Source organism: Martes martes (genome assembly GCF_963455335.1).
Source record: "Martes martes genome assembly, chromosome: 4".
Classification (NCBI taxonomy): domain Eukaryota; kingdom Metazoa; phylum Chordata; class Mammalia; order Carnivora; family Mustelidae; genus Martes; species Martes martes.
This window is the reverse complement of record NC_137891.1, coordinates 119,450,910-119,477,410: the sequence shown is the minus strand read 5'-3', so window position 1 is coordinate 119,477,410 and position 26,501 is coordinate 119,450,910. Positions and strand designations below refer to the sequence as shown.

The following is a 26,501-nucleotide window of genomic DNA, read 5'->3' as shown; positions in this document are numbered from 1 at the left end:
TAGTAGGTAAAAAAATTTTTAAATAGTTTTGCTTTTTGAAATCATTTATAATTTTAAACCTTTCTCCTAGATGCCAGGATAGAAGAATTTGTTTATGAGAAACTGGATAGAAAAGCTCCAAGTCGTATAAACAACCCAGAACTTTTGGGACAATATATGATTGATGCAGGGACTGAGTTTGGCCCAGGAACAGCGTATGGTAAGCAAAAGACAAAAAGATCTGCTAAAAACTAGCTTTACTTACAGATTTTTACTACTTAGAAACATCATGAACATTTATCTAACATTAGTAGAATCAATTTTAACTTCAAATTTTTTGTTTAAGTTTTGGATAAAGTGAGAAATAGAGGTGCCCAGCAAATATGAACAGTTCAATTTAATATTTAATATATTTAAGTATATATTACTCTGATAATTCATGTTTATCACTTTATATCTAAAAAGTTAAATGAATTCTTCACTTGTACTCCCATCGACTCTTGCAACCTCTGTTATAGTACTTCTTTTGATGTATTATAAACTTTGTTTACATATGTCTCCTAGGTGATTTTAAGTTTTCTTGAGGTTTTATTTATTTTTATAATAAAATGTCTGGCACATAGTGTTTGAACACACCACTAATGCTTTCATTACACGATAATGTCAGTACCACAAAAATGTTAACAGTGGTTATCTTTGGATGTTTGGATTATATTTCATTCTCTTTTCCTCATGCAGTTCAAATTTTCTATAATCATGTTTTACAGTTATGTTTTGTTAGTTGCTTTGTTAGTTGCTGTACTGACTTTTTAAATGTGTAACTCTGAAGCTCATTATCCCTCAAATCTAATTTTCTCAGAATATAAGACTATTTCAAATTTCTATAGCTTCTTTTCCTATTGTTCATGGCAAATAATTCTCTTTATTAAGACTTCTGCAGGAAATTGGTCCTTATGTGGGTATGAAATGTAGGTAAATTAAATGATTTTCTACATATAGTACTGATTTATAAAATAGTTCATAAATTCTGGAACAAAATGAACATCAAGTTTTAATAGTTACCTTTATGTCAGAAGGTAATAACCTAAATACTGTAAAATGAATGGCAAACTTTCACATCGTGGCCTTCAAAAGATACTTCTTTGAGAAGTCTGAAAATGCTTAAAATTTCCATAGTTTTATTTCTAAATATTAACTATTTTAGGAAAATTTTACACATTAAATTTTTTTGTGCCTGCTTGTACCAGAAGCAGTTATATCCTGGAGGTCATAAAGGTACATGAAAGACACCTAGCCCTTTCCTTCACCAAGCTGAAGGCCTAGTGGAGCATAAACATTCAAAAGGCTTCTCAATTTTTTCCTTTTTTAATATGCTTAATCTGTTTTCACCTGTAGTAATTCTATTGACTGTAACTTGATTATTGGAATTAGGCTTTGTGAATCTAATAATAATTGATAAGAGCTAACAATTGAGTATTTCTGGCATTGGGCTGAACACTATACAGTAAATGTATTATTTCTATAAGTCTTCACTTATATCCTGCTTATAATATAAAGTCTGTTATCTACATTTTGAAGACAAGGAAACCAGGTCTTAGATTACATAATTTATCAGTGATCATACAGCTAGTAACTCAAAGAGAGATCTGTATCCAGAGGTGGAGCTCTTAACGTCTATGTTATTTTATCTTCCTTGCCAATCAGATCTAATCTCATCCTAACACGGAGGAATTAAGATCCACAGAATTGAAGCTTTTAGAGGTAGAACTGGAAGTAGAACTTTGGTCTTGTTGTCCACTTTTTGCTCTATTTTGCATTGATCTTGTCCTACTTAAACATTAAGGTATATGTGTTGCAAAATATGGATTTTTCTTTAACTTATGATACAAATAAACAATATCACTTAAAGATGCTTGAGGCCCATGCATATTATAGAAATAGTAGACAAATTTTGACTTGATCTACTTATGAAAATATTTTTTTAGCATAATGCTTTTCTAAATGTGTCTCCACTGTTTGAGCTGTGATCATAAATACTTTTTAATGATTTATCCTCTTTTGTTCCATAGGTTGAATTGGTACATTTAACTATGATATGATAAGGACTTCATGAACATCTGTCATTTTCATTTAGATATTTATAATCTTAAATTTACTTTTAAAATAAAACTAATGACAGCTAATTCTCTTGGATTTTTTTAAGTAAACAAGTGATAACTAACTTTAAAGCAAATCAGATTGCTGATTTTGTTTTCTGAAATTACCAGAAGATGGTAAAAAACAAAACAAAACACTTTTTTCCTTTGCAGGTAATGCCCTTATTAAATGTGGAGAAACACAAAAACGAATTGGAACAGCAGACAGAGAGCTGATTCAAACATCAGCTTTAAATTTTCTCACTCCTTTAAGAAACTTTATAGAAGGAGATTACAAAACAATTGCTGTGAGTTGGAAAATGTTCCCTTTTTTTGTAGTAAAATAATTTATATATATTACTAGAGTTTTAATGAATAATTTGCCCTCCTACTGACTGTGTAGATGTAGCAGATTAGAAAATTTAAATAATCTAGCTAGGTACATATTCAGTGGGACACAAAGCTAATCAAAATGAACTATTGAAAATATGTATGTCATCTTTGTGTCCCTGCAGTGTTATTGAGATTACATCAGTCATTGTTCATTACCAGCACTAAAATTTATAGAGAAGTTCCTGGGACGATTATAAAAATATGGCACAAAATATTTCCATAGTATAGCCATGTTAGTTTTTCATATAAACTGGGAGCCAAAAACCTAGTTACTATAGTTCTGGCTGTTTAGCTTTCTGTTGTTTGCATCCCTAGCAGTCTGTTATCTTCTCTTCACACAGCTGTGTGTTATTGCTGAAGAAATAAATAATAGCTTTCCCAAGCCTAATACTATTTTTTTGTTTGTTTTTCCAGCAATGGAGAGTTAAGATCTAGGTGGATTTTTTTTTTTCCCTAAGATTTTTGCAAGATTGTTCTTTATTGTGAATACTACTTTAAACTTTAATTTGCAGATTCCTTATTATAAAATATTCTAGAAACTTAGTATGTTTACAATGAATTTGTCTCTGGGTAAAAAGTATTTTGCCTGAGAACAGAGGAAAAACCACCAAGTTGAAATATGATTTAAAGGATCTTAGATTGTCAGTAGGATGAAATGTGATATATGAAATCTGAGAATTAATAAAGCAAGCAGTGAATTTTTATAAACTTACCTATTATGTTTAAGTTCCCATGAGGAATTCCAAGATACCTTACCACTGTTTATTCATTATTCATTCTATAAATTTGAAATTTCCTTTGGAGTAGCAGAGTTGCTTTCAGTGCTATGGCACATTAAAGGAGCCTGCCCAGTCCTTGATGTAGATCACTTGGGGTGTCAAGGAACTTTAACCAAGGCCCTAACCCTAACCTCCTTTACCATAGACACTTCCTAGATAATCTCTTTGAAACAGTTCATCAACCTGGGCATTACTGACATTTTGTGTAGAATAGTTCTTTGTTGTAGGAACTGTACTGCATTGTAGGATATTTAGAAGCATCCTAGCTTCTGCCTAGTAACATCTCCCACCCCCTAGTTGTGACAACCAAGAAGATAGAGCAAAACATTCCCTAAATGGCAAAACTGCAAAATATTAAAATTGGCATTCCTTTGTTTCTGCCATCACCTGCCATTTTCCCAGATTTCCTGGGCATCTAGAATATCTCCATTATTTTAAAATTGAAAGCCATAAGAAAAAAGAGTCAAGCGTCACTTCATAGCCAATTTTGTAATCATTGATCTTTGTTTATCAGGTGATTCATGTATTTAATGGAGAATGATACTTTAAATGTGCATGCTCGTACTGGATTTTAACATCATTAGCCTTTATTTTTTTCTTCCCTATATTTATAGAAAGAGAGGAAACTATTACAAAATAAGAGACTGGATTTGGATGCTGCAAAAACCAGACTAAAAAAGGCAAAAGCTGCAGAAAGTAGAGCTTCAGTAAGTAGTGTTTTTTCATAGAAAAACGTCTTATGTTGATAAATTTAAAATTTGTAAAGTATTTTACTCCCATACCATGCAAGCTACAGTCTGTTACTAAGACTATAATATGACTTCAGGGTATTGTTTTATGTTTAAACAAACTTATCAGAACTTAATGCTTCCGAATCAGTGCAAAGTAGTCATATCCACAGGCAGTACTATTTCAGTGATACACCTGTTGCTAAAAAATAAAAGTTACAAGAGCTCCTAAACCTCTGTCATGTTCTTTAAATATCCTCAGTGATGATGGCAAATATTCTTTTGGAGATAGGTTTATTATATTTGAAATAGAAAAACAGTAATTAAGATGAGAATGAACCAAGTTTGAGATTGCGCATGTGTGACCTAAAAATTAAACTTTACTTCTTTTCCACATGTGAGTCAAACTGACTAAAGGCATTGTCACCAAGAATAGTTCCAAAACAATTCAAATAGTTGCAGCATGGACACACAGGTGACTATTTTAAAGAGGAGGAAAACCATTTGAATACATAACTCCTGGTATATTTTTCATAAAATCAACCTCAGAATAATCTTTTTAAATGGAGTTGGTTAAACATTAAATATAATAATTTAATGATTTCCATATATGTATTTATAAGTTTCTTAAAAGGTTTTATTTATAAACTTATTTGATCTGTTATTTATATAGTTTATATTTTCATTCCAAAGATTGAAGACATTGATCATATAGTACAATATAAACAAGTCTGAATTTATTAGAGGAGGCTAACAAGTTAATTCTTAATTTATACTAAGGGATATATTTTGTCAAGAAGCCTGACATTCCCCCTGCCTTCTCTTCCCAACTCGCTACCACTGTCATCATCAAGAATCATTGCCTTAAGGAATATACACCACAGTGCTGGTGGAAGACAACTTTGGCTCCCTTGTTTGGGAAAAAAAGAGGTTCAGACTTGTTTCACAGTGAAATTTTAAACTGGTAAAATTGGCATTGGACAGTGATGTCTTGTGAAAGTACCCTAACACTTTATATAAGCAGAATAAATTGCTTATAGAAATATTTTCTTCTAAACAGCCTTTTGGAGATTCTGTATTAGTTACTGCTGGAGGAGAGCTTGCTTTGACAAGACATTAAATCCAAATTCTCTGGCTATTTCACCTCAGGATTTATCATGATGTCATCATCAAGATCACCCTAACTGCCCAAAACAGACTTTTCACAGAATCAGAACTTTAAAAATGAACACTATAGGTGGCAAGGGACTCTAAATTAGAATTGGTTTCTAGTTGCTAATAGTAGATTTATGTGTAAAATAGAAATTGATTTTTAAGATACTAATTTCATAATCAGGAAAAAATGTTAAGATAAATAAGAGTCATTTGGAAGTAAGTCAAAATCTCTTCATTCAAAATGCCTGTATGCGCCCAATAATGATTGTGGAATGAGAATACTGTCATCTAGTATCAGTACAAAATTTTGTTTAACAAGCACTGTTACGGAATAATGTAATCTTTTTTACTTAGAAAAGTTCCAGAAAATTTATAGATTTCACACCTTATAAGGTCCTTTGGTTATTCTTAATTATTTTACCATTGCTATAAGAATGTGTAAGAATCAAATAGTAGACAAATTTTGAAAGATCCTTTTGATATATCCAGATCTTTTCTTGACGGTTTTTTTGTGCTGAATCTTGTTGAGGACAAATTTTTTCCATGAGAATTTACGTTTAAAATAAAAATGAAATATTATACAAATGACTTTATTGAGCAATTTCATTTATACACAGCTTTTCTAGAATTTATATATTGCATAAAACAAATTTAAATATAGCCAAATATTTAAAATATTAGTTTAGGCAGAAATTCACATTTCCTGATTATAGTTGTGTTCTTTTCCCCTAAATAACCAACCCATTTTTCTTCAAACTTTATAGCACTAAGTCTGAAATACTTTAGAAAGGAAAAGTCCTCTTATTTTATTATTACATAAAGCCTTGAGGCATGCCTATTATTTTGTGATCTTTGGTGGAGGATTTTTCTGTATTTCTTTTCTGTTTATTTGAAGAATACAGAAAAATAGAAACCACTAGGAGTTTGTGTTTGCTTTTTTTTCTTCTTTGACACATTTCCTCGTTCCTAGTTGGCAGCTTGAAGAGCTTACTCTAAACTCAGAATTTCTTTGAATTCACTCTATACATTTCCTTGGATTGTTTTGTGAGTAGTTATTTCTCTGCAAGTAAAGTTTGGGACCTGTGCGTATCGGCACTTCTTTTTTTTCTTTAACTTGTTTACTAGTTTCTTGTGACCTCTTTTTAAAGTCTATATTTATCAAATGCTTATTTTGTACAAGGCACTTTGCTGAGGAATTCAGAGATAAATGCAAAATCTCTACTGCCCTCAGTTCACAGTCTAGTATACTAGATTGAACTTTTTGATGATTTAACCCTGCCAGTAAAATATTTATGCCTGTATCCAGTATTACTATTTTATTAGCTTGTATTTTATTAGTTAGCATGTTGAAGAGTGGTAAGGCAACATCAAAGGCATTTCTCAAAAATACACCAATTGAACAGAAAGAAAACCTACTTACTTGAAAGTTTCACAATGAACAAAAACACAATTTTGAAAATAGTGTAAAATTTGTCAAAGAAGCAAAGACAAAATTTGTGTACTTGAAAGTTTCACACTGAACAAAAACACAATTTTGAAAATAGTGTGAAACTTGTCAAAGAAGCAAAGACAAAATTTCTGCATTTAAATTATAAGGAACTGACATTCATTAACCCTCCTTTAGTCTTATATAAATTTTTAAAAATTATTTTAAACTTCTGTTAATGAGAAGAAAAAAATCATCTAGTTTCAAAGTTCTCTCTCATATTTAGAGGTTTAGACCTCAGTTTTGGGTATACAGATGTGGAAAATACATCTTCAAGTAACACAGTATTGTGAATGTCCCTCTGCCCACTTGAGCATTTCCACAGATGTTTAAATATTTAATCTGTAAATTTAGCACCATCATATAACTTAACCTTAATGTACACATACAAGAATTTAAAACTTATTAAAAATACAAGGATTGACATACCTTTCATATTTCTTCAGGGTATGCCAAGACCTGGCTGAGGCTGACTGAGAGAGAACATGGTTGAAGGCATCATACATTCATAAAATAGAAATGATCTTTGATTAGGGAAGTTGTGGATAGGCAGAAGGGCTTTCACAGATGAAAATTTAATAAAAATTGTAGGTAACTGGCAGTTTTTAAAGTGATGCATTTTTCCTAAATGATTCTAATTTAAAATAAGCATCAATCAAGCATCATGTTTTTTGTCTTTAAAAATCTGAGTCTTTTGGAAAAGTTGAATAGGCACCACAATGTGAAATCCCATAGAACAACATAGTTTTCTTTTTAAGTAGAAAACCATTTTATCAGCTTTCTTAATACTTGTTTGTGTGTTCTTTATTGTGAAGAAGTAACTTGTTTCACTGTGTTCATTGGTATAATGTGTTCTTTGTCTCTTACCTATGCACTTAAGCAACTTAACTCAGCTCGCCTTGAAGGAGATAACAATATGGTAAATTTCTCTTACATGCTCAACTTCCTGCATGTAAAATGGCTGAAGGTTTGTTGGCCTACTGTGTTTTCTACATCTTGAGTAAAGTGCCTTCTCTTGCTATTATCTGCATGTAAAAGTCTAAAGTAGTCAAAGCCATGAATTCATTAGTCCAACAAAAACTACAGAGAATATTAGCTGAAGTAATATTGGAACTTGAGGAAAAGAAATTTTGTGTTCTAATTGCCAACTATATTAGCTATGCCAAATTCAGATTTTAGAAAATAAATTTATATATAAATAGATAGTGCCTTTTATCCTAGTGAAAGACATTAATTTAACTGGCACTTTGTATTTTCACTTTTGGCAAAGAAAACAAAATTTACTTAGAGAAAAGTGTAAGGTTTACAGATTGACTTTGTTTTTCAGTATCTTTGATGTTTACCTTAATATTCACCCAAACTCAACATAGAATTAATTTCTTCTGCAGTTTCATGCCAAGACATACCACCCCCCATATTTCTGTAGTAGCAAGGCCAGTTCCCTATTTGGTACTAATGTACTTAAGAAAGTTGCAGAATAGTGATAGCTTTGGGCAAGAATCAGAAATGAGAATTGTTCTGTAGTACCCAATATATATATTGAGCTTGATTTGAGGAAGTTTTTGAGATGTTAGCAATTTTTAGTTTTTAACAAAATAGAAATTCGTAAAATCTGAATATAGCCCAAAAACTCATAAACATTAGCCAATAAAGATTTATACATATAGTGTTTGGCATTATACTCCTAGATATATTACATTCGTAGAAGTGGTATGGAATCTGCAGTACAGTTATATAAATTCACAGTTAATTGATTTTATTCCATTAGTATTGAGCTAAAAGGGGGAAAAATTCACGTAATAGGAAAGTTTATATACGGAATACTTAAAATGCATTTTTGTTGTTCTAAACTACTCTAATTATTGAAGCCTTGGCTAAATTAAGGCTTTCCTTAGATAGCAAGAGAATGCATTCATTTATTTCCATTGTCCTAGCTGTAGGTGAATGAAAATGTGTGAGCTATTTCAGTCATTGGTAACTTCATATATAAATCATAGGTTTTATGTTAGGTAAGAATATCCTAAACAATTAGCAAGACTTTGGTTCACTTATTAGGCATCTGTTTTGCTACTGATGTCATCTACTTATAATAAGATGTGTTTAATTCTGGTCATTTTGAATTCATTATATCTCAAGTTTATTGTGCCCCTCTGGTGGCTGTATCAATGTCTATTTATCCCTGCTTTATTTTAGTTTCCTAAAATTCTAGAATTTTAGACCTAAATGAGAAATTAAAAATTGTTTAGTCCAAACTTTTCATTTTACAGATGAGAGAACTACAACTAAGATATTCCCAGTTTTAGAAAACTATTACTTAGTAACTTATAAAATTAGTATAAGATTCAAAAACTAATAGTATTGATACATATGAAGGCATACTTTCACAGTACATTAAGCTGTACTGATTTAGTTACTACTATGTTAATGTGATTCTGGAAAAGGAGAGTATACCCTTGAATTAAAAGAATTACATTTTTCTATACTAAGTTGTAGAAAACGTTAAATTCAACTTTCTTTCATGCTCTATTTTTCTCTAATTTTTAATGCTGGCTAGATTTGGGCAGAGGAAGTGACAAAAGTAAGTAAATTATTAAACTGCAGAATTATGAAACAGTTGTTATTCATTCAGTAAATATTTATTGGACAACAGCCCTGGGGCCAGTCATAGTCCTTGCTACTATATCTTATAAAATCTGGAAATTATCATAGAAAGGTCAGAACTGTTTGGCTAATAGTAGCTCCACAAAGCAGTGGAACAATGTTACAGAGATGTGCTTTGCATGTGCTCTGATACAGTGTTACATTAAGTAGTAATCTTGCCAGGAGACAGTTTAAATACTTGGTTTACTCACATGACAATTATGTAAAATACAGTTTATACCATGTCTTATATACTCAGTGATTCAATATGTATATTCAGTGATTGAATATGTGTATTGTATGTCACACAAATGAATTTCTTAGATAACTGAAGCTTGTTCTCTCCAGCACCAGAGCTAAGTCTTCTGTCACTTTAGTTGAAAAGATTTGTAAAATAATATTTTACTGCTCCATTAAATACAGGATAGCATATATTTAATTTTGCTTACAGTTAGGGTATGAATGTACATTATTGTACCATGTAACAATTAGATCTGTTGTTTGTTTTTGAAGTATGTTGTCTCCTCCCTCAATGTCAGACTGTCACTTAGAAGCTGTCCATGTGACTGCTACTAGTAGTCCCTCTTTCTGTGTTACCATTTCTAATCTTTTCTAGGATGGGATGTAAAGTTAAGCAAGAATTTAAGGAATAAATTATGACATTAGTGTAGATTTGTTTCAAATGCTATTTGAAGTCTTCAGAAGCATTTTTTTATTTACTCCTCATGTTTGTGCCTACCAAAATTTGATCTCCAGATGAGGACAGTACTTAAGATTGAGGGCAGGTGGTAATTGTGGCCCCTGACTTCTTCTTTTCTTCCCCACCCCCCAATGTTAACTCTTTATTTTCTGACTTTGTAGGATTACCGCTTATATGGTCTATTCTGTGCATAGGTTGTGGGGGCTTTGATTCTATGAATTGGAAATCCAGTGTGAAGTTGTTGACTCCCACTCTCATCCCCCTTTGTAGAATCCATTTATCAACTTAGTGACAGTTCTTCCTTGGCCTTCGATTTTTTTCCTAAACCTCTAGCTTGAAAAGAGGACAGAGTAGCATGGAAGAGAATATAGGTTGAACAATAAAACCAGGGTCTCTTCCTCTCTTATTATCATGTAGATACACCAAAACATTTCTGATTCTTCAGTCTCTGTAAGTTCAGGAAATATGTGATATTATGGGAAGAAGCTCATGAAACGTATTTACATTTTGTATGTAAAACTTAAGAATATATCAAAATGGATTGGGGAAGATTTTTTTCTTCTGTACTTCTCACTTCTGCCATTTTTATAATTTAAAATATATATAATTTTAAAACTTCATATTCCTTGAATATTTTAAGATTTAGGCCTATAGGAAAAAAAAATGGGTGACAGAACAAGATTGTCACAGCAAATGCCTCAAAAGCATGACCAAAATTTCTAACTTACAGTGACCCAGACCTGATATCACAGATCAACAAATTCTTGCCCTTTTCCCACATTACAGCTTCAAAGAATTCTTGCTTCCCTAACCCAACTTCTCCTATCTGGCAGGAGAAGGTATCTTCCCTAGAACTTTATGTCTTAACTATAAAATTAAGTCAGGGAATGAGATCTTCTGGAGGACAGAATAAAAATAAAATAAAAATAAAAATTCATTCTTTCTTTAAACCCTTTTTATCTGTCTAATATGGATCATTCTCTTCCTAAGTAAATTGACTATGCCAAACCTATTTCAGTTACCTCTGATGCTCAGATTAGTTATGATCATTATGTGTGTCAAAAGTAGAGATGGTTTGGGAGATTAGACTACAGCTACCCCAGGTATACACTGAAACTTGTTTAGGAAGCGAGATTCATTTCCTTCCTGTCATTTACCTTTTCTAAATACAGTCTGTTGTGCAAAGGTTGACTTCCTAGGCTTTGTAATACGGTGCCTTTCTTCATAATTAAGTAATTTATATTTTGCTCAAACATGAGATCATTTTATAACTTTTTCCACTTCATACTCAAACTTCCCAGTCACTTAATATGTTACCTAATTCAGTTCCTTACACCTTATACAGAAATAATGCCACTTCGAAGGCTCTTCTGCCATTTCTCCTAATGGTCATTAAATGAAATTGTACTTTCATAGAGACCCAAATGGAACTAGTCTTATTTACTTTTAAAGTTCATTTATTTTTGGTTTACTGTGGTTACTTCTACTAATCAAAACTTCTTCCTATTCAACCAAGCAGAAGAGTAAATAAAGCAAATGTAACACTGAAGTGATTGGTTTTCCTTAACATTTTACTTAGGAAGATCATTGATTCTTTTCTTCTCCTGGGACTTGATTTTCTACTTCATACTAGCTTCTAGATGAAGCTTATTTCAGCCTTGCATTCTGGTTTCAGTCAAGTAAAATTTAATCTTGAATTGTTGAGTAATTCAAACTTATATCCATAAATCCAATCTAGTGGTCACTTCTAATCACATCTCCCAGATCTGTTGCCAGTGGGATGAGAATGACTACAGCAACCGATGATTTGTTTTGCTGCTACTTCCTTTTTGACCAGTTTCACTAGTTCACCAGTTCACTGTTGCCACCAAAAGGTGAAGGAGAGGGAGATGCGGCTTGCAAGGAAAATGCTTAGACCTAATTTTTATACTTACTACAGTCTTGGAAATATTTTAATTACTTGGATGTGGGGGGAGTTATTTATTCTGGAGAGGTAGAAGAAGATAGCATTATTAATGACATTATCATCAGTGATGATTCCCTGTGTGGGATAAGCTAACGTTTTTACGCAAGTGTGAGATTTTATTTTTCTCTTCCTCATTTAGCACCAACCAAGCTAAAGGTTTAAGATATTTTTTGCCAGTATTTATTATTTTTAGGTCCCGTTGATTTTTTAGTGAACTATTTTGTCCCAGCACTGAACCTATATCAGAGGGCCAAAGCTAGTGGTAGTGGTGTGCTATTACATACACCTTTTTCCAAATCTGAGGTCAATGACTTCACCTTGGTAAGCTTGAAACGAGCTGTGGTTGGAGTATTTGTACCATGAAAATCAGCACAGTAGAACTTACCCCACTCCCAGCACACCACTGATTAAAGGTGTGCCCCATAACTTGCAGAAAAACCCTAGCGTATCTTGTATATAATAATGATACTTAAGGCACATTTTATATAAAGTTTGAAAAGAAAACTGAAAAAAAAAGTCATTTATACAAGAAAGAGTCCTTCGAAAGAAGCTAAGAACTGTGTGCCTAGAAACAATATGTTTGGTAACTAAACAGAAGAGGTTAAAATCCTATGTCTTCACTTTGAAGTTTTTTCATTTGAGATTAAAGACTTTAAAAAAAATTAAATTTTAAAAAAGTATTATATGTTGAATTTGTCTTACAAAGAAGCCAAAAAAATAAAATAAAAAAGACTATCTTTAACTTCCAAGTAAAGTAGCTCTAGTGATAATTGAGAATTTTTTTAACAATTTTTTTTAAGGATTTTATTTATTTGAGACAGATACAGAGAAAGCATGAGCAGGGGGAAAGGGAGAGGGAGAAGCAGACTCCCTGCTGAGCCAGGAGCCAGACATGGACTATGCTGGGATCATGACCTGAGTTAAAGGCAGACACTTAACCATCTGTGCCACCCAGGAGAATTTTTTGAAATATTATTTTATACATATAAACCAATATTCTTAAAATGTCTTGACAGAGTATTGACTGTCTCAGGGTATTGTTTCTAGGCTTTTATGTATATGCCGTTAAGCTTTGACATTAATAGGTTCTTTTGAGTGAAGTACTAGTAGGGAATTGGATAATGTAGAAAAGCTAAAGTATCGAAAACAGGGACATTTAAACACAGGAGAGTCAGGGAATTGCCACCTTCTCATTTAGAGTTTACTTGGGGGATTTTTAAACTGTCTAAACGAGTGTACATAAAATGGACTAAGTCCTCTAATAAAATTCTAAAACTGTGTTCCAATTTAAGTCTGAACAGGAATTGAGAATAACTCAAAGTGAATTTGATCGTCAAGCAGAGATTACAAGACTTCTGCTAGAGGGAATCAGCAGTACGCATGTGAGTGTTTATTCACTGGGAATTCATTTGAAACAGAAGACTTTGATAGTCCTAAGGCACTGTGAGGGGGAAAAACTGAAGTTCAAAACTTTTTCAGTCATTTATCAAGGAAATTTAAATTGCAGTGCTTTCCAAGATATTTAAAGAAATATTTTAAATTTTTGTTTACACCTCATGGCCTAGTTCTCCCACCATCATCAAATCCATTTGTTGGTTTTTGTTAGCTCCTTAATTTGTTCTTACACTATTAAATGAGGTCAGCCTTGATAAGCCTTGTAGTAGAATGCTAGATACTGATGATTTTCCCTGAGTATATGTGCTCTGTTTACCCCTTGGAATTTAACAGGTTTAAGTAGATTATAGATTTAAGAAGTAACTGTAACTTTCCTTTACAGGCCCATCATCTCCGCTGTCTGAATGACTTTGTGGAAGCCCAGATGACTTACTATGCACAATGTTACCAGTACATGTTAGACCTCCAGAAACAACTGGGAAGGTTGTAATTTCCTTTTCACACATGAAACTCCTGATAAGAGAAGAAATTCAGATTTTTGCATATGAACTAATAATAGAGGTGAAGATTAGAAGAATTAAAGGCTTTTATTAGCTTACTTAAAATCAGTTTTGTTTTATTTTGTTTTAAGGAAAGTAAGGTAACAAACTCGTGAGGTAACAAAAACTTTGTGTGCTCTTCTGGCACCCAAAAACTTAACAGGGATGAGAACATAGTTTAGGTGAATACTTTTTTAGTGCTATGTAGAGAAAACTTAAGTGTTTGAAGTTTACTTCTCTCTTAAAATACCTTCCAGTTAGTTGAGGAAGATTACATTGACACTTTTTTGCCCTTAAAGATAAGCTAATTTATACTTCATCATTATTTACCTGTCCACTATTTAAAAAAAAAATATTTTTTAGAATAGTCTATAAGACCTCAAGCCCATGATGTAATTATTAAAAATTATATTTTAATATACTTTAAAGCAAAATGATAGCATGAAACACGCATAGCTTGGTCATTCGTTCATCAAATATTTATTGAATACCTGTCATATACCAGGCACTGTTCTGTACTCTAGGATTATATCAGCAAACAGAACAGGCAAAATTGCTTTCCATTATGGAGCTCACATTGTAAGGAGACACTAGAAATAAAACGATGTATAGGACAAACATGGTCTCTGCTAGGTCTAGATAGAAATACCTCGGTATTTAAAGTCTGGATAGAAATAATAGGCCATTGGCAGATAGGCCAGGCAGTAAGTGGAAAGTAGAAGTGCAGGTTTCTGTGAAGGACCACTAGCTGTGACTCAGGTGGGTCTGACAAAATTTCACAGATGAAATTATTCTAGTGGGAATAATCTAGATAAAAGTAGCCGGGACAAATTTTCCAGACAAAGAAAGAACACATATATGAAAAGGCCAGAGAAAAGAGATAGTGGCAAGTTGAGGGAACTGGCAGTAGTTTGTTCTGGTTGGAGCATACAAAGTGTTTGAGTTAAGAATGGAATGGTAGATAAGACTACAAGAGTGAAGCAGGGTCATGTCACCAATACCATGTAAAATAAGTAGTGATAAGGAGTTTGAGACTTACATAGTGAAGAGCCATTAAGGCAAGGGAGTGATACAATATTTAAGGAGAAATATAAAGAGAAATTATTTTCAAGGAATAAGTTTTTTTAAAAACCACTTTGATGTTCCTTTCTGCATATTAATCCTTTAAAACTAGACCTAGAACAAAATTAGGCACATCCACAAAACCAATTTTAGATCCTAAAGATTAACTGTAGCCTGATACCACTGGTTATTCCAATAAGATTTATAGAAGATTCATACTTCTGTGTATTTGAAGTTTGTTAATGGTATTCAGTATCTGAAAGCAGAATACCACTTTATCTCCACTTCATTACAACTATTTTAAGCCCAGGAAGCCTTAGTACTTCCTTTTCACTTTTCCTATTACTCTGGGAGTGCAGCAAAGGGATAGCTGTTGTTACCATTCATACCTGTACTCCGTTTAAAGCCACACAAATGCTTGGAACTCTGCCATTCAAACAAAATGCTAGAATTGCACTTCTGGATAAGCTCAAACATTACAGACTGAAATGGGTACTATTGTTCTAGGGAAGAAGTCTGGCTTATCTCGCTACCTGCAAAGAATTAGATTACTGGTAAGGACCAATGATAGAGTGTGGGGGGAATTTTTAAGTCTTTAATGTTGCAAGTTATGCTTTTTAAGAGAGTATATAGAAATATTCAAATGCAGTATTGGACAAATCATCGAGTTACACTCTAATTCAGAAGCTATTTCTAAAGAGTAGAACCAGGTTGTCATGTTAATGGTTATAGTAGTGTTGGTAGTAGTAGTAGTCGTAAGTGGCAGTCACTTCGGAAGGGCTCCAGTTGTCCTCAGGCACTCCTCTGGACACCTCATATGTAATGTGATAGTCCTCACACCAGTAAGGGTATTGGTACTAGTATCTGCATTTTACAGATGAGGAAACAGAAGTCACAAAATTTGTAAATGTATTTTATTTTTAAATAATCAGAAGGTTTTACTATATCAAGCTACAGTGGCAAAAAGTCTGTAGTTTTTAAAATATATCAGTAAAAGTTCTTAGAAGGTAAAAATGGTCTTTCAGGGTTTTGTTGTTTGGTTGGGGTTTTTTGTTTTTGTTTTTACCATTAATTCCTCAAAATTGACATAGGTGGACCTCAGTGGTAAACAAAGGCTAATTATACTAGTAAATTTGAAAGTAAAATTCCATGGTTAGAGACTTTCAAAACCCCACATATGTGGGGAATGAGAGCTTATTTTTTTTTTAATCTTCAGAAATGTATATATTTAGTCACAGCTAAGTTCCTCAGTTCACTGAGGAAGAGATGCTAGGAAAGGTGTTCCTAACTTTAGAGTAAAACCTGAATTAGAAATTAGGGTTTCTTGTCATTAGAACCCTGTTATTTGTCAGAGAAATATTTGCTTTAATTTTTTAAAAATGCACTATTCCAGTCAGGAAGGATACAGTGTAAACAAAACAGACCAAATCCCTATCTTCACTGAACCTACATTCTGTTTGGGGGCAGAGGGAAGTAGAAAATCAATATGTATGTGATCTGCGTAGGGTATTAGAAGATGGTAAATACTGCAGAGAAAAATAAGCAGGGAAATACTTCCTGGTTAGGAGTAGAGGTTTACACTAGTTAGGGAAGACAGACTTGAAAGATGAGAGGAAGCAAAGCAGGCAGGCAGGCATCTGAGAGAAAGTACTCCAGGAGAGTGTATAGTAAGTAGAAACGCCCTGCAGCAGGAAAATAGCCCTGACATTCAGGCAGCAGTACAGAGGGCTTGGCTGGAGATGAATTGAGGAAACAGGAAGCTGGGAGAGAGAGGGCTTTGGCCTTTACTCAAGAGGTGAGGAGCCCTTGGAGGGTTTTACACTGACCTTTGATAGAATCGTTCTTGCTCCTCTGTTAAACGTAAATGTTAGGGGGCATGGGTGGAAGCTAACAGACCTGTTTAGAACTTAAAATCCAGTCAGGAGATGATAGTGGCTTGGATCAGGGTGATGTGGTAGATGTGGTAGAAGCGGTCAAACCCTGGGTGTATTTTAAAGGTAGAACCAGCAGGATTTGCTGACAGACTTCATTTATATGGGGCTTAGAGGAGTCCAGATTACTGCAGGTGCTTGGCCTGAACAACTAAAAGAATGGAGCTATAGTTAGTTAAAATAGGGAATGCCACAGGAGGAGCAGGTTGGGGTGGTTTATCACCCCAGGTTTATACCAGAAGCCCAGTTTTAGACATCTGAAGTTTGAAATGCCTATCAGACATCTAAGTGGAGATATGGAGATACCCAGTTGTAGGACATGCAGCTTTTGAGTTTGGGGGATAAATTAGAGGTAGAAATTAGAGAGTGGTCAGCTTATCAAGGGTATTTAAATCTGAGACCAAATGAAAGCCTGGCTCTAAGTATAGGTAGAGAAAAGAAGAGGGCTAAGGGTTGAGCCTTGAAGCACTCCCAACACAGCTTAAGGAAGCAGTGGAATGGAGTAACAGGTAAGATGTAAACCAAGAGTGTGACCTGGAAGTGGGGTGAAGAAGATAGAGGAAAGTGGAGGGAAAGGATCCACTGTGATCACTAGATAGGCCAGGTGAAATGAGGAGTATTAATAGACTGCTGGATTTAGAACGCCAAAGTCATTGCTGTCCTCGACCAGAGTAGTTCTAGTGGAACAGGGGAGGCAAAAGCTTGTCTATAATGTAAAAGAACAGGAGAGGGACTGTGATGTTGAATTTAGATAAGTCTTTCAGAGGCGTTCTAGTGTAAAGAGGAACAGAAAAATGAAGCAGTAGCTATAGGTCAAAGTGTGTCTAGCAGATTCTTATTTTTTAAGATAGAAATTAGCATATTTGTAAGCTGATGAGAATGATACAGTACATGGAGAAATAAGATAGCATGGGAAAGAAAAGGAAGATTGCTAGTGTGATGTCCTTGAGAGGAAAAAGAAAGTGAGATTTTTGTGCAGAGGTGAAGAAATTAACCATAGAAGTGTAGACAGCTCATCTAGTAAGAGGACAGATGATCACAAAAGCTTAGATGTTTGCTGATTGTTCTTTTTCTACTCAGTTCAAAAGGAAACAGCTCATTGGCTGATTATAAAGGTTAGGGGATAATTGCTAGAATTTAACTACTTTCTTTATGCTGCTGGCTGACTGTGATTTCCAGATGGGACAGTGGTCATAAAGAGAAGGAAATTGAATTTTATGGAGAGATAAATTTCACCCACCTTACCAGGTGAGGTCTTTTTATATTTATTAAGATTTAAATATGAATTTTCAACCTTAGAAATGGTTGGGTGAGAATGAATATAGGCCAGCCATTTTATGCTGTTTTCCATTTAGTATTGGAGAAACATTGAATGAAAATTTTAATTATCTTTAAAATTTAAGATATATTTATAGCACATCAATCATAGAGATTTTATGAATTTCTAATAAAACTTTTATTTTTATCCCCTAAAAAATAGAAGACAGAATGAACTTGTGAAATTTGCCCTATTCTCACTTTGAGTCTTCATTATGATAATTATTAGTCATAGCGTAATATTTGAATGCCCATGTCATCACCTGTCTGTATGCCCATTAAGGAATGATATTGTTTCATCTTAGTATCTTCAGCTTGTGGTAGTGGTTCTGGACATGTGGATGCTCCATAAATATTTGTCATTTGAATAAGTAGAAAAATGTGATTGGATCAGTTTTATAAAAAAAGAGTATGGCTGTTGAAATATTTCTCGAAGAATTAACTTGAGAAAAATTTCACTCTTGTGATAGTATCTAATATAGAAGTAGTTTTTCATTGTGTTTAACAACTCTTAAAGGCAGGAAAAGATTAATAAAACATACTAGTAAAAGTTTTTTGGAAGTGTTTTAAGGATAAACTCAATTTTTTCAGGAAAAAAATGGCATTTTTTTTAACTTTATAATTGTAAAGACAGCTTTGGGAGAAAAAAAAAAAAACTTTGAAGGACTTATATTTGGAAAACACCTGAATTTTCTATAGTATAACTGGCCCAAAAGGCATAAGTTAGCTAGCAACCTTTGTCATTAAAATATTACTGACATCTGTAAATCTTTATCCAGTAGAAGTTGGTAGAAAATAAACACTGCCACCAAGTGGTGGTATTCAGAAGCTCTAGTAAACTGGTTTATTGGACATTTTCTTTTCAACAGTTTTCCATCCAGTTACTGTAACAACAATCAAACTTCTGTGGCACCCGTGCCATCTGCTTCATCAAATGTGATTGGTTCTTCTGCCTTGTCTTCAACAAGTGGCCTAGTAATTGCCTCTCCTACCAACCTCATTGACCTTAAGGAGTGCAGTGGCAGCAGGAAGGCCAGGGTTCTGTATGATTATGATGCTGCAAACAGTAGTGAATTATCACTTCTGGCAGATGAGGTGAGTAATATATGGGTATAAGAAAACCTGTATCATAGATTGACATATTTTCTAGTATTATAATAAAGTATAAATTCCTCATTAATTTTTTGGAAATAGTTTATCGTGAATACTTTCATAGATTTAAGATGGTTATATTAACATTTTATTAAAAAAAATTTAACTACTATTCTTTAACAAAATAGAATATCACAGAAATATTTAAAGCTTTTAACTGCTAAGTAACTAGAAGATTTCTAAAACTACCTCTAATAAAATCCTTTATCTTTTACCAAAATTGAGGAAAATGTTTAAAGAACTTTAGTAATGAATAAACAGATTACAAATCTGATTACTCTTCTATTTGCTTATTTTGTAACATAGTTAATAACTGGAAATATTTTATTTTGTAGGTGATCACTGTGTTCAGTGTCGTTGGAATGGATTCAGACTGGCTAATGGGGGAAAGGGGAAATCAGAAGGGCAGGGTGCCAATTACCTACTTAGAACTGCTCAATTAAATAGGTGGACTTTGGAAAGATTACCCATCATGACACCAGTATTTATATACAATTAACTCTAAATAAAGCAGGTTTAAGTATCTTCCATGTTAATGTTCTTAGGAGACTGAAAAGAAAATACCAACCACCAGAAGCCAGCCTTTCTGCCAATAAAATTGCATGGTACATATTTCATTACAGAATTTATGTTAGTGCTTTCATGCCAAGAATGTTTTCTTACAAAATTCTCTTTCTACTGAGGTTTCACTAATAAGCAGCTTCTACTTTTGAGCTCCAACTTAAAGCAGAAGAACTGTTTTCTACTGAATTTTTCATTAATGGCAAGCTTTTTCTTTTATGTAAAATAAATTTATTGTGAATTGATATCAGTGACTCATTTATTAGGTATAATTAATAGCCAAAGAATAAAACTAAAATTTGTTTTAAGCTGTTGTTTTAAAAAGAGCTCTAGGATATAATCCTCTTTTGTGGAAAATAGAATATTTCTGAATGTTTCCATAAACAGAAATGCAATTATACCATGTTTACCTTGTTTTCCAACAGAAATTGAATTATTTCAATACTGTATCTCAGTGGTTAGGGGGTTTTGGGGTTTTTATTAAACACTACTAAATGATTTCTTCTAAAGTTAAGAAAAACTAGTCCTTGAAAAGCATTATTACTCTGGTGTATTTTCAGTTAAGGTTCTAAAACATCTGGATCAAGTTCAATTCGCTAAGCAATGTTTTTTTAAGGTTGTTCAGTTGGAACAATGTAATGCATAATCAGAATCAGATATGTTAAGAACATACTTCAGTAAAGAGAATTTGTTCTTATGGAACAACAGTCCTTATCAAAATATAGATTAGTACAACTACACCCATCGTTGAAAAATTGTATACAAACAATACATTTTTTGTTACTCTAAGCCTACTAATTTTGAATGTTTATTAATGAACTTAGGTTATCTTGATCAGGATCTCTGGTTATGAAACACACTAATGAAATCATTAGTGCCACACTTGCAGTCAGAAAATTGCTATTTGGACAATAGCAATTTGTCCAAATAGATTGTTTCCATGTTAGGACTTCTGCATTCGTTTTCATTCATTCATTGTTGAGGGCCAGGCACTATACTGATCTACTTAGGTGCTCAGTCCTTCCCCGGCAAACCTTAAAGACCAGTGGAGAATACAGAAAAATAAACCTTTGCCATATAACAGAATCCATGTCATGATAGAAGAAATACAGGGTACTGTGTTTGGGAACTTTGGGAGTCACCTAAATCGGATTTGGGGAGTAGGAGATGGTTTGGAGAGGAAGTGTTCCAGGCAGAGGGAAAAAGATGTGCAGGGCTTGGAGCCAAGAGAATGTAGCATATTCTGACAATTACAAGTAGTATTTCAGTCTGGCTTACACACGAAGTACAAAAGTATAGTTGATTTCTTCAGAGAATGTTAATGTATTGAAATATTTTTTGGTACTTTAAAAAATGATGAACACTTAACACAAAAAAGGTATTATAAAATGTGTTTAAGAGCTCCTAGTAAGAGCTTTGTAAACATGTTGATAATAATTTAGTTCACAGTCCAGACTTCAACCGTAGTTGTTACCCTCTTATTTCTGTGCTGAGACACATTCCTCTGCAATTTTATAATTGTACAAAGACACTTTGATTCACACCGTGAATCACCATACTCAACCTTAAAAGCTGTTCAAGCTGGTTAATTAGCTATAGCTCCAGGTGAATGAGTGAGTTGCTTATTTTCCTAGAAAGGAAGTTCCAGAGCCAGCCTGGAGTACTGTCTTTCATGTGACATGAGTTCAGGTTTAGGTATTAAAAGATCATACAAAAAATCCAGGTCAACTCAAACAGCAACTATAAATTAGGCTTATGGGAAATAGAGTAGTAAAGTGGGGGAAAGTAAGAGGACTGCAGTGAAATGGCCGCAGGTTCAAATCCAATCTTCCTCACATCCTGTGCTCTTTGAGCTTCGACTCCAACATTGTATCAACTGTTGTTTCCTCATTAGTAAAATAGGGATAATAATTATGCCACCTAAGGTTACTATGAGGATTCTGTAGCAAATGTTAACTTGTATGGTAAGTCATTTTTAGGGAAAGGTTTGACACATGGTAGAAACATTCTGTAAATACCAGTTTCCCATCGTTAGCCCCTATAGCTTCCTGACCAACCAGAGCATAGGCCTTATTTATGACTGTGTACCAGAGATACCTTTTATACCCATGCTCTATTCTGCTCATCGACGCTGTCCTCCACCCCACTTTAAAGGAGACCTAGATCTAGGTTTAACCTCACTGCAGCCAGCATAAGTTTTTATCAGAACCTGTTTTCCATCAAATGAATGTTGATTAAAACCCTATGTGCAGCAGCCTTCAATAATACTAAGATTGAAATGCTTCTTGTGCCTTTGTCTACCACAAATCCACCATAATAGTGGACTTGTTCTTATGTTTGTTGCTTTTTACTTTAAAGGAGTTTTGTTTGTGGGGGTGGGGGGGTTAGCTTGGTTTTTTTTTATTTTGGTTTTGACTTCTGAAGTCATGGATTTAATTTTTACTCAGGTAAAAACCTATAAAGATTCTTAGGCATGGAAGAAAAGCTTAGGAAGGCTAGTAACATGGTGCAATTTAAAATGATTTAAATAAGCTCTGTGCCCCTGAGCTTAACCTAAAATTTTAGTAACATTTGAGGGATGCACATATGAATGAAATAATAAACTTGGAAATAATTATAGGCACTTTTGTAGACAGACAAAAATGATGGGATTGTTTCTACATTTGTTCTCAAAATAATCTAACGTAAGAGGTCATGGTGTTAAATTGTTTTTTATGGTGCTAGTCAGAAAAATTCATATCGTAGGACATTAGGTCCCATAAATGGGAATGTGCCTCATTTTGAGTAACAGGAGAGCTAAGAGACCTGAGGCTGGGGTCGCCAGTGGCTGAGAGGCCATCCTCATAGTCTGCCGTTCTCCACCAGAACAAAGGAACAGAATGTGAACGGAGGAGCTGGTGTGGGAGGGCATTTCTGAGATACACTGTGGGAAAGATGACAGAGTGCAGGACAGGAATCAACAGCTTTGTTTACCCAGAGAGGCCCAGCTTACCTCCATGCGTTGACTGGATTCCTCAAAAAATCTCTTCCCTACCTCCCAAGTGCTTGAAATTTTGAAATATCTTGCCTAGTATGTAGCACTTAAGGCCTGAATAAGGAGCTATAATAGCTAGCTAGCTTTGCCTCAACCTCTCCTCCAGATGACTAAGTGGCCCCTACCTTGTGGTGAGACTCTAAAGGGGAGGAGGGAGTTGTGCCCTTTCTCCCACATTATCCTAATTAGAAAGTCTGTTCAGTAGGGCAGCGTTCTCTATGTGAGACCCGAGGAAAGGCAGTATCAACATCACCTAGGGACTTGTTTCAAATGTTAATTCATATTTCCAAGTACTTTCTACCTTTATTTGTACTGAATTTTTTTGTCTTGAGGCTATAGAACTAGTCTTAGTTCTTCCATGTAACATTGTAAAAATAGTTGAAGACAAAAACTGTCTTCTCATCTTTACTGTATTCTAACACTGTCATAATTATATAGTTCTATAATTTATTTGATTAGAGTAAAGCTTATAATTTTTTTTATCACAATTAAATTTCCAACTCTTAGTACAAGACTTAGCACATTGTATGTACTCAGTAAATACTTGTCAAATGAAAGGGGAGGAATGCAATTCCTAAGCCTTATCCAAAATCTACTGAGTTTTATAAACTCTGGGGGTAGGGCTTAGCCATCTGTTTTTACAAGTTTGAGAACCACTTCAGTAGAAAACAAAAACTTGCTTTCCACCTTCAGGTACTACCTGACATCACTGGAGAAATTCTCCCTGGCTTCCGCACCATCACCCAGCACTGCTCTCTCAAGTGTAGAGGCACCTTGCTGGGCTGTATTATGAGTGCTTGTGACAGAATAAGGGTATGCTTAGGGTAAGCAAGGGAAATAGTACTTGGAATGCCAGGACTTGGTTGCTGTGGAGGGTTTCTTAGGAATGGATCCTGTAGTCTGAAGAAGGGTAAGCACATTTCCACTTAACACAGTGACAATTTGACATCAAAGCATCCTGGCAAACCACGAGTAAGGTTTCAGATTAACGTTTACATCCTTGTGCCTCAGGTTGCTAAGCTCTTTCATTTCTACTTCACAGGAGACTCTTTAAGAATTGTTAAGGCTTTTTTTTTTTTTTTATTCCAAATAATAGAAGTCATAGATGTGTTGGTAAAAAGGAAAAAAAAATAAAAATTTAGCTTAAAGAAAAATCACCTATAATCCCACCATCTGGGAGAACTGTAATTGAGGTGTATAGCCTTCCAGAGTCTTCTGTGCATTTATACATTTTTTTAAATGGAATCAAGTTGTACATACTGTTTTGTAACTTTTTTTCACTTGACAATACCATAAATATCCTGCTGTGTCAAATATATTTCTACATCTTTTTTAATGGCTGCATGGTATGCCATCATATGTGCCACATTTTATTAAACTATTGTTGATTTTTAGGTTTCCAGTTTTTCACTAATAAACCGCTTTAAAGAACTTCATGTTGCTAAATCTTTTGTGTGTTCTTAATATTTCCTTAAGATGAATACTTGGAAATGGAATTGCTAGTGGAGAGGATATGCCAGTTTTTTTTTTTTTTAAAGCTTTTGTTATTGCCAGTTTGTCCCCTGGAAAACTTACCAGTTTACACTTCTATCAGTAGTATGTTAAAAAAAAAAAAAAAAATACTGTTTCTTTTTTGAAGGGCTTCCAATCCAACATTCTTAGGGCTTTCAGTTTAAAAATAAAGTGCAAGAGGAAGATAAAGAGACCCTACAAAATTAAAACAAGATCAGTCTTAAGTTATTCCAGCATGACATTTACTGTTCTACCTTATCTTAGTTGTTTTGTGATCCTTTGGGAATGTTTGTCCTACCAGCTTGCTCCTTACTTTAATTCAGCCTCCTGGAAGCACAATCACATTTCTGACTTTTGCTGAAATGGTAGGAGAACAATCTTAAGTAGACCGGAATCTTGTGATAACTCTGATACATGCTTCTTTTTTTTTTTTTTTAAGATTTTATTTTATTTGACAGAGAGAGAGAGATCACAAGTAGGCAGAGAGGCAGGCAGAGAGAGAGAGGAGGAAGCAGGCTCCCCGCCGAGCGGAGAGCCCGATGCGGGGCTCGATCCCAGGACCCTGGGATCATGACCTGAGCCGAAGGCAGAGGCTTTAACCCACTGAGCCACCCAGGCGCCCCTCTGATACATGCTTCTTACTGGTTTTAGAGAGCATAACCATCATAGGGGAAGTAGAAACTTGGGAAGGTAAGCAGAACATTGATCTCCGTCTTGGTTTCCTGGTTCTGTGTCCATCAACCTCTTTGAGCCTGTTCACTCAACTCTAGGATGAGAATAATACAAACCTCCTTTGTAGGACTGAAAGGATTACCATGTTATGGACAAAGTGGCTGGCACCTAGTAGACAATTTATTAGGATTTCCAGTTGAGTGTTAGAGCAGTTATTAACCTCTATAGAGTAAATATCACTGCCATTACCAAATCTCCCCAGAATCTGTCATAATAAATGGATATGGCCTGGTATATCCTACTATACCTTCAAAATCTGGTTCATAAAAAAAGCTGCCTAATTTTTCCACAGTCAGGTGTTCAAGTATCTAACCAGATAAAACTCCCAGACAAGGTGTATAACGGTGTATAACAGATTTCAACTGCTGTGCTTTTATGGCCATGTATCAAAGTGGTTATCATATTATTCTAAAATGCTGAGCTGGACATGCCAACCATGCCAAACCTCCCCTTCTACCTGAAACTAACCCACACCTGTCTGTGAGAAGCTGGCACAGAAGGCTCAGCTCAAGAAAGGTAACGGCAATTAGCAAAGTCCCAATAGCATCTCCACAACAAGAAACCAGAATTGATCCCTAATGAAAGAACTTCATCTAGACACGTATCTGAACTCTAAAAGTTGCTCAGCAGTATTTCCAAAAGATAGGTATCTCAGGGTTAACAACTAGTAATAGCAAAGCCCCAGAAACCAACTCATCACATTTGGATGAACCCCCAGGAAGTTTAAATTAGCCTCTGGCTTGTTGATTATAACTGGGAGCCACTCAGCCAATAAAAAGTGAGTAGTAAGAGAACTGAAGAGGGATGTAAAGAAGGAAGCCTAGAGGAGGCTCCAGGTTTGTGAGAACAAAGCAGATATTAAATGATTATGAGGCCAAAGACAATGAGCTATTATTGCAAGCAATTTTTTGGAAGTCTGATGCACCAGGGTACAGTGCAGATGTTTCTGCCTAGTCCCATGTTGTAGGGATGTTGTCTGAAACTCGAGCAGTGGTAAGTAGTCCCCAGCAACCACATACCCTGATGGCTGCTTGCCTTCTGTGTGGTTTCCTCCATTCAACCTGTCTGAAGACCCTCGTTTGTTAAGAGCAAGTTCAGAGGCTCCCTACTCTACAAAGATATTCTGGACTCCTTCAGGCAGAATTAATTACCCATGTATATACGTGTGACTCAACTATGGCATTTATTGCTTTGAATTACAATTACTTGCTAACCTGGCTGAGCTCAAGGACAGGGATTCTGTGTCCCCTAACACCTAGACACCTGAAGCTGAGTTTCAGCAATCCCCATACCTGCTTCCAGTAT

General features: G+C 34.5%; 1 protein-coding gene across 1 annotated transcript in view; it reads left to right on the top strand.

The window, feature by feature from the left end:
• The window catches only part of SH3GLB1 (SH3 domain containing GRB2 like, endophilin B1), a 38,021-nt gene extending 13,472 nt beyond the window's left edge, over positions 1-24,549 (top strand). Inside the window, exons 3-9 of the mRNA XM_080801342.1 lie at positions 71-199; positions 2,289-2,422; positions 3,901-3,993; positions 13,254-13,343; positions 13,739-13,839; positions 19,075-19,300; positions 19,693-24,549. Coding sequence (XP_080657468.1) covers positions 71-199; positions 2,289-2,422; positions 3,901-3,993; positions 13,254-13,343; positions 13,739-13,839; positions 19,075-19,300; positions 19,693-19,800 — 881 coding nt within the window. The 3' untranslated portion in view covers positions 19,801-24,549. The remainder of the gene's footprint in view (positions 1-70; positions 200-2,288; positions 2,423-3,900; positions 3,994-13,253; positions 13,344-13,738; positions 13,840-19,074; positions 19,301-19,692) is intronic.
• The last annotated feature ends 1,952 nt before the right edge of the window (positions 24,550-26,501 follow it).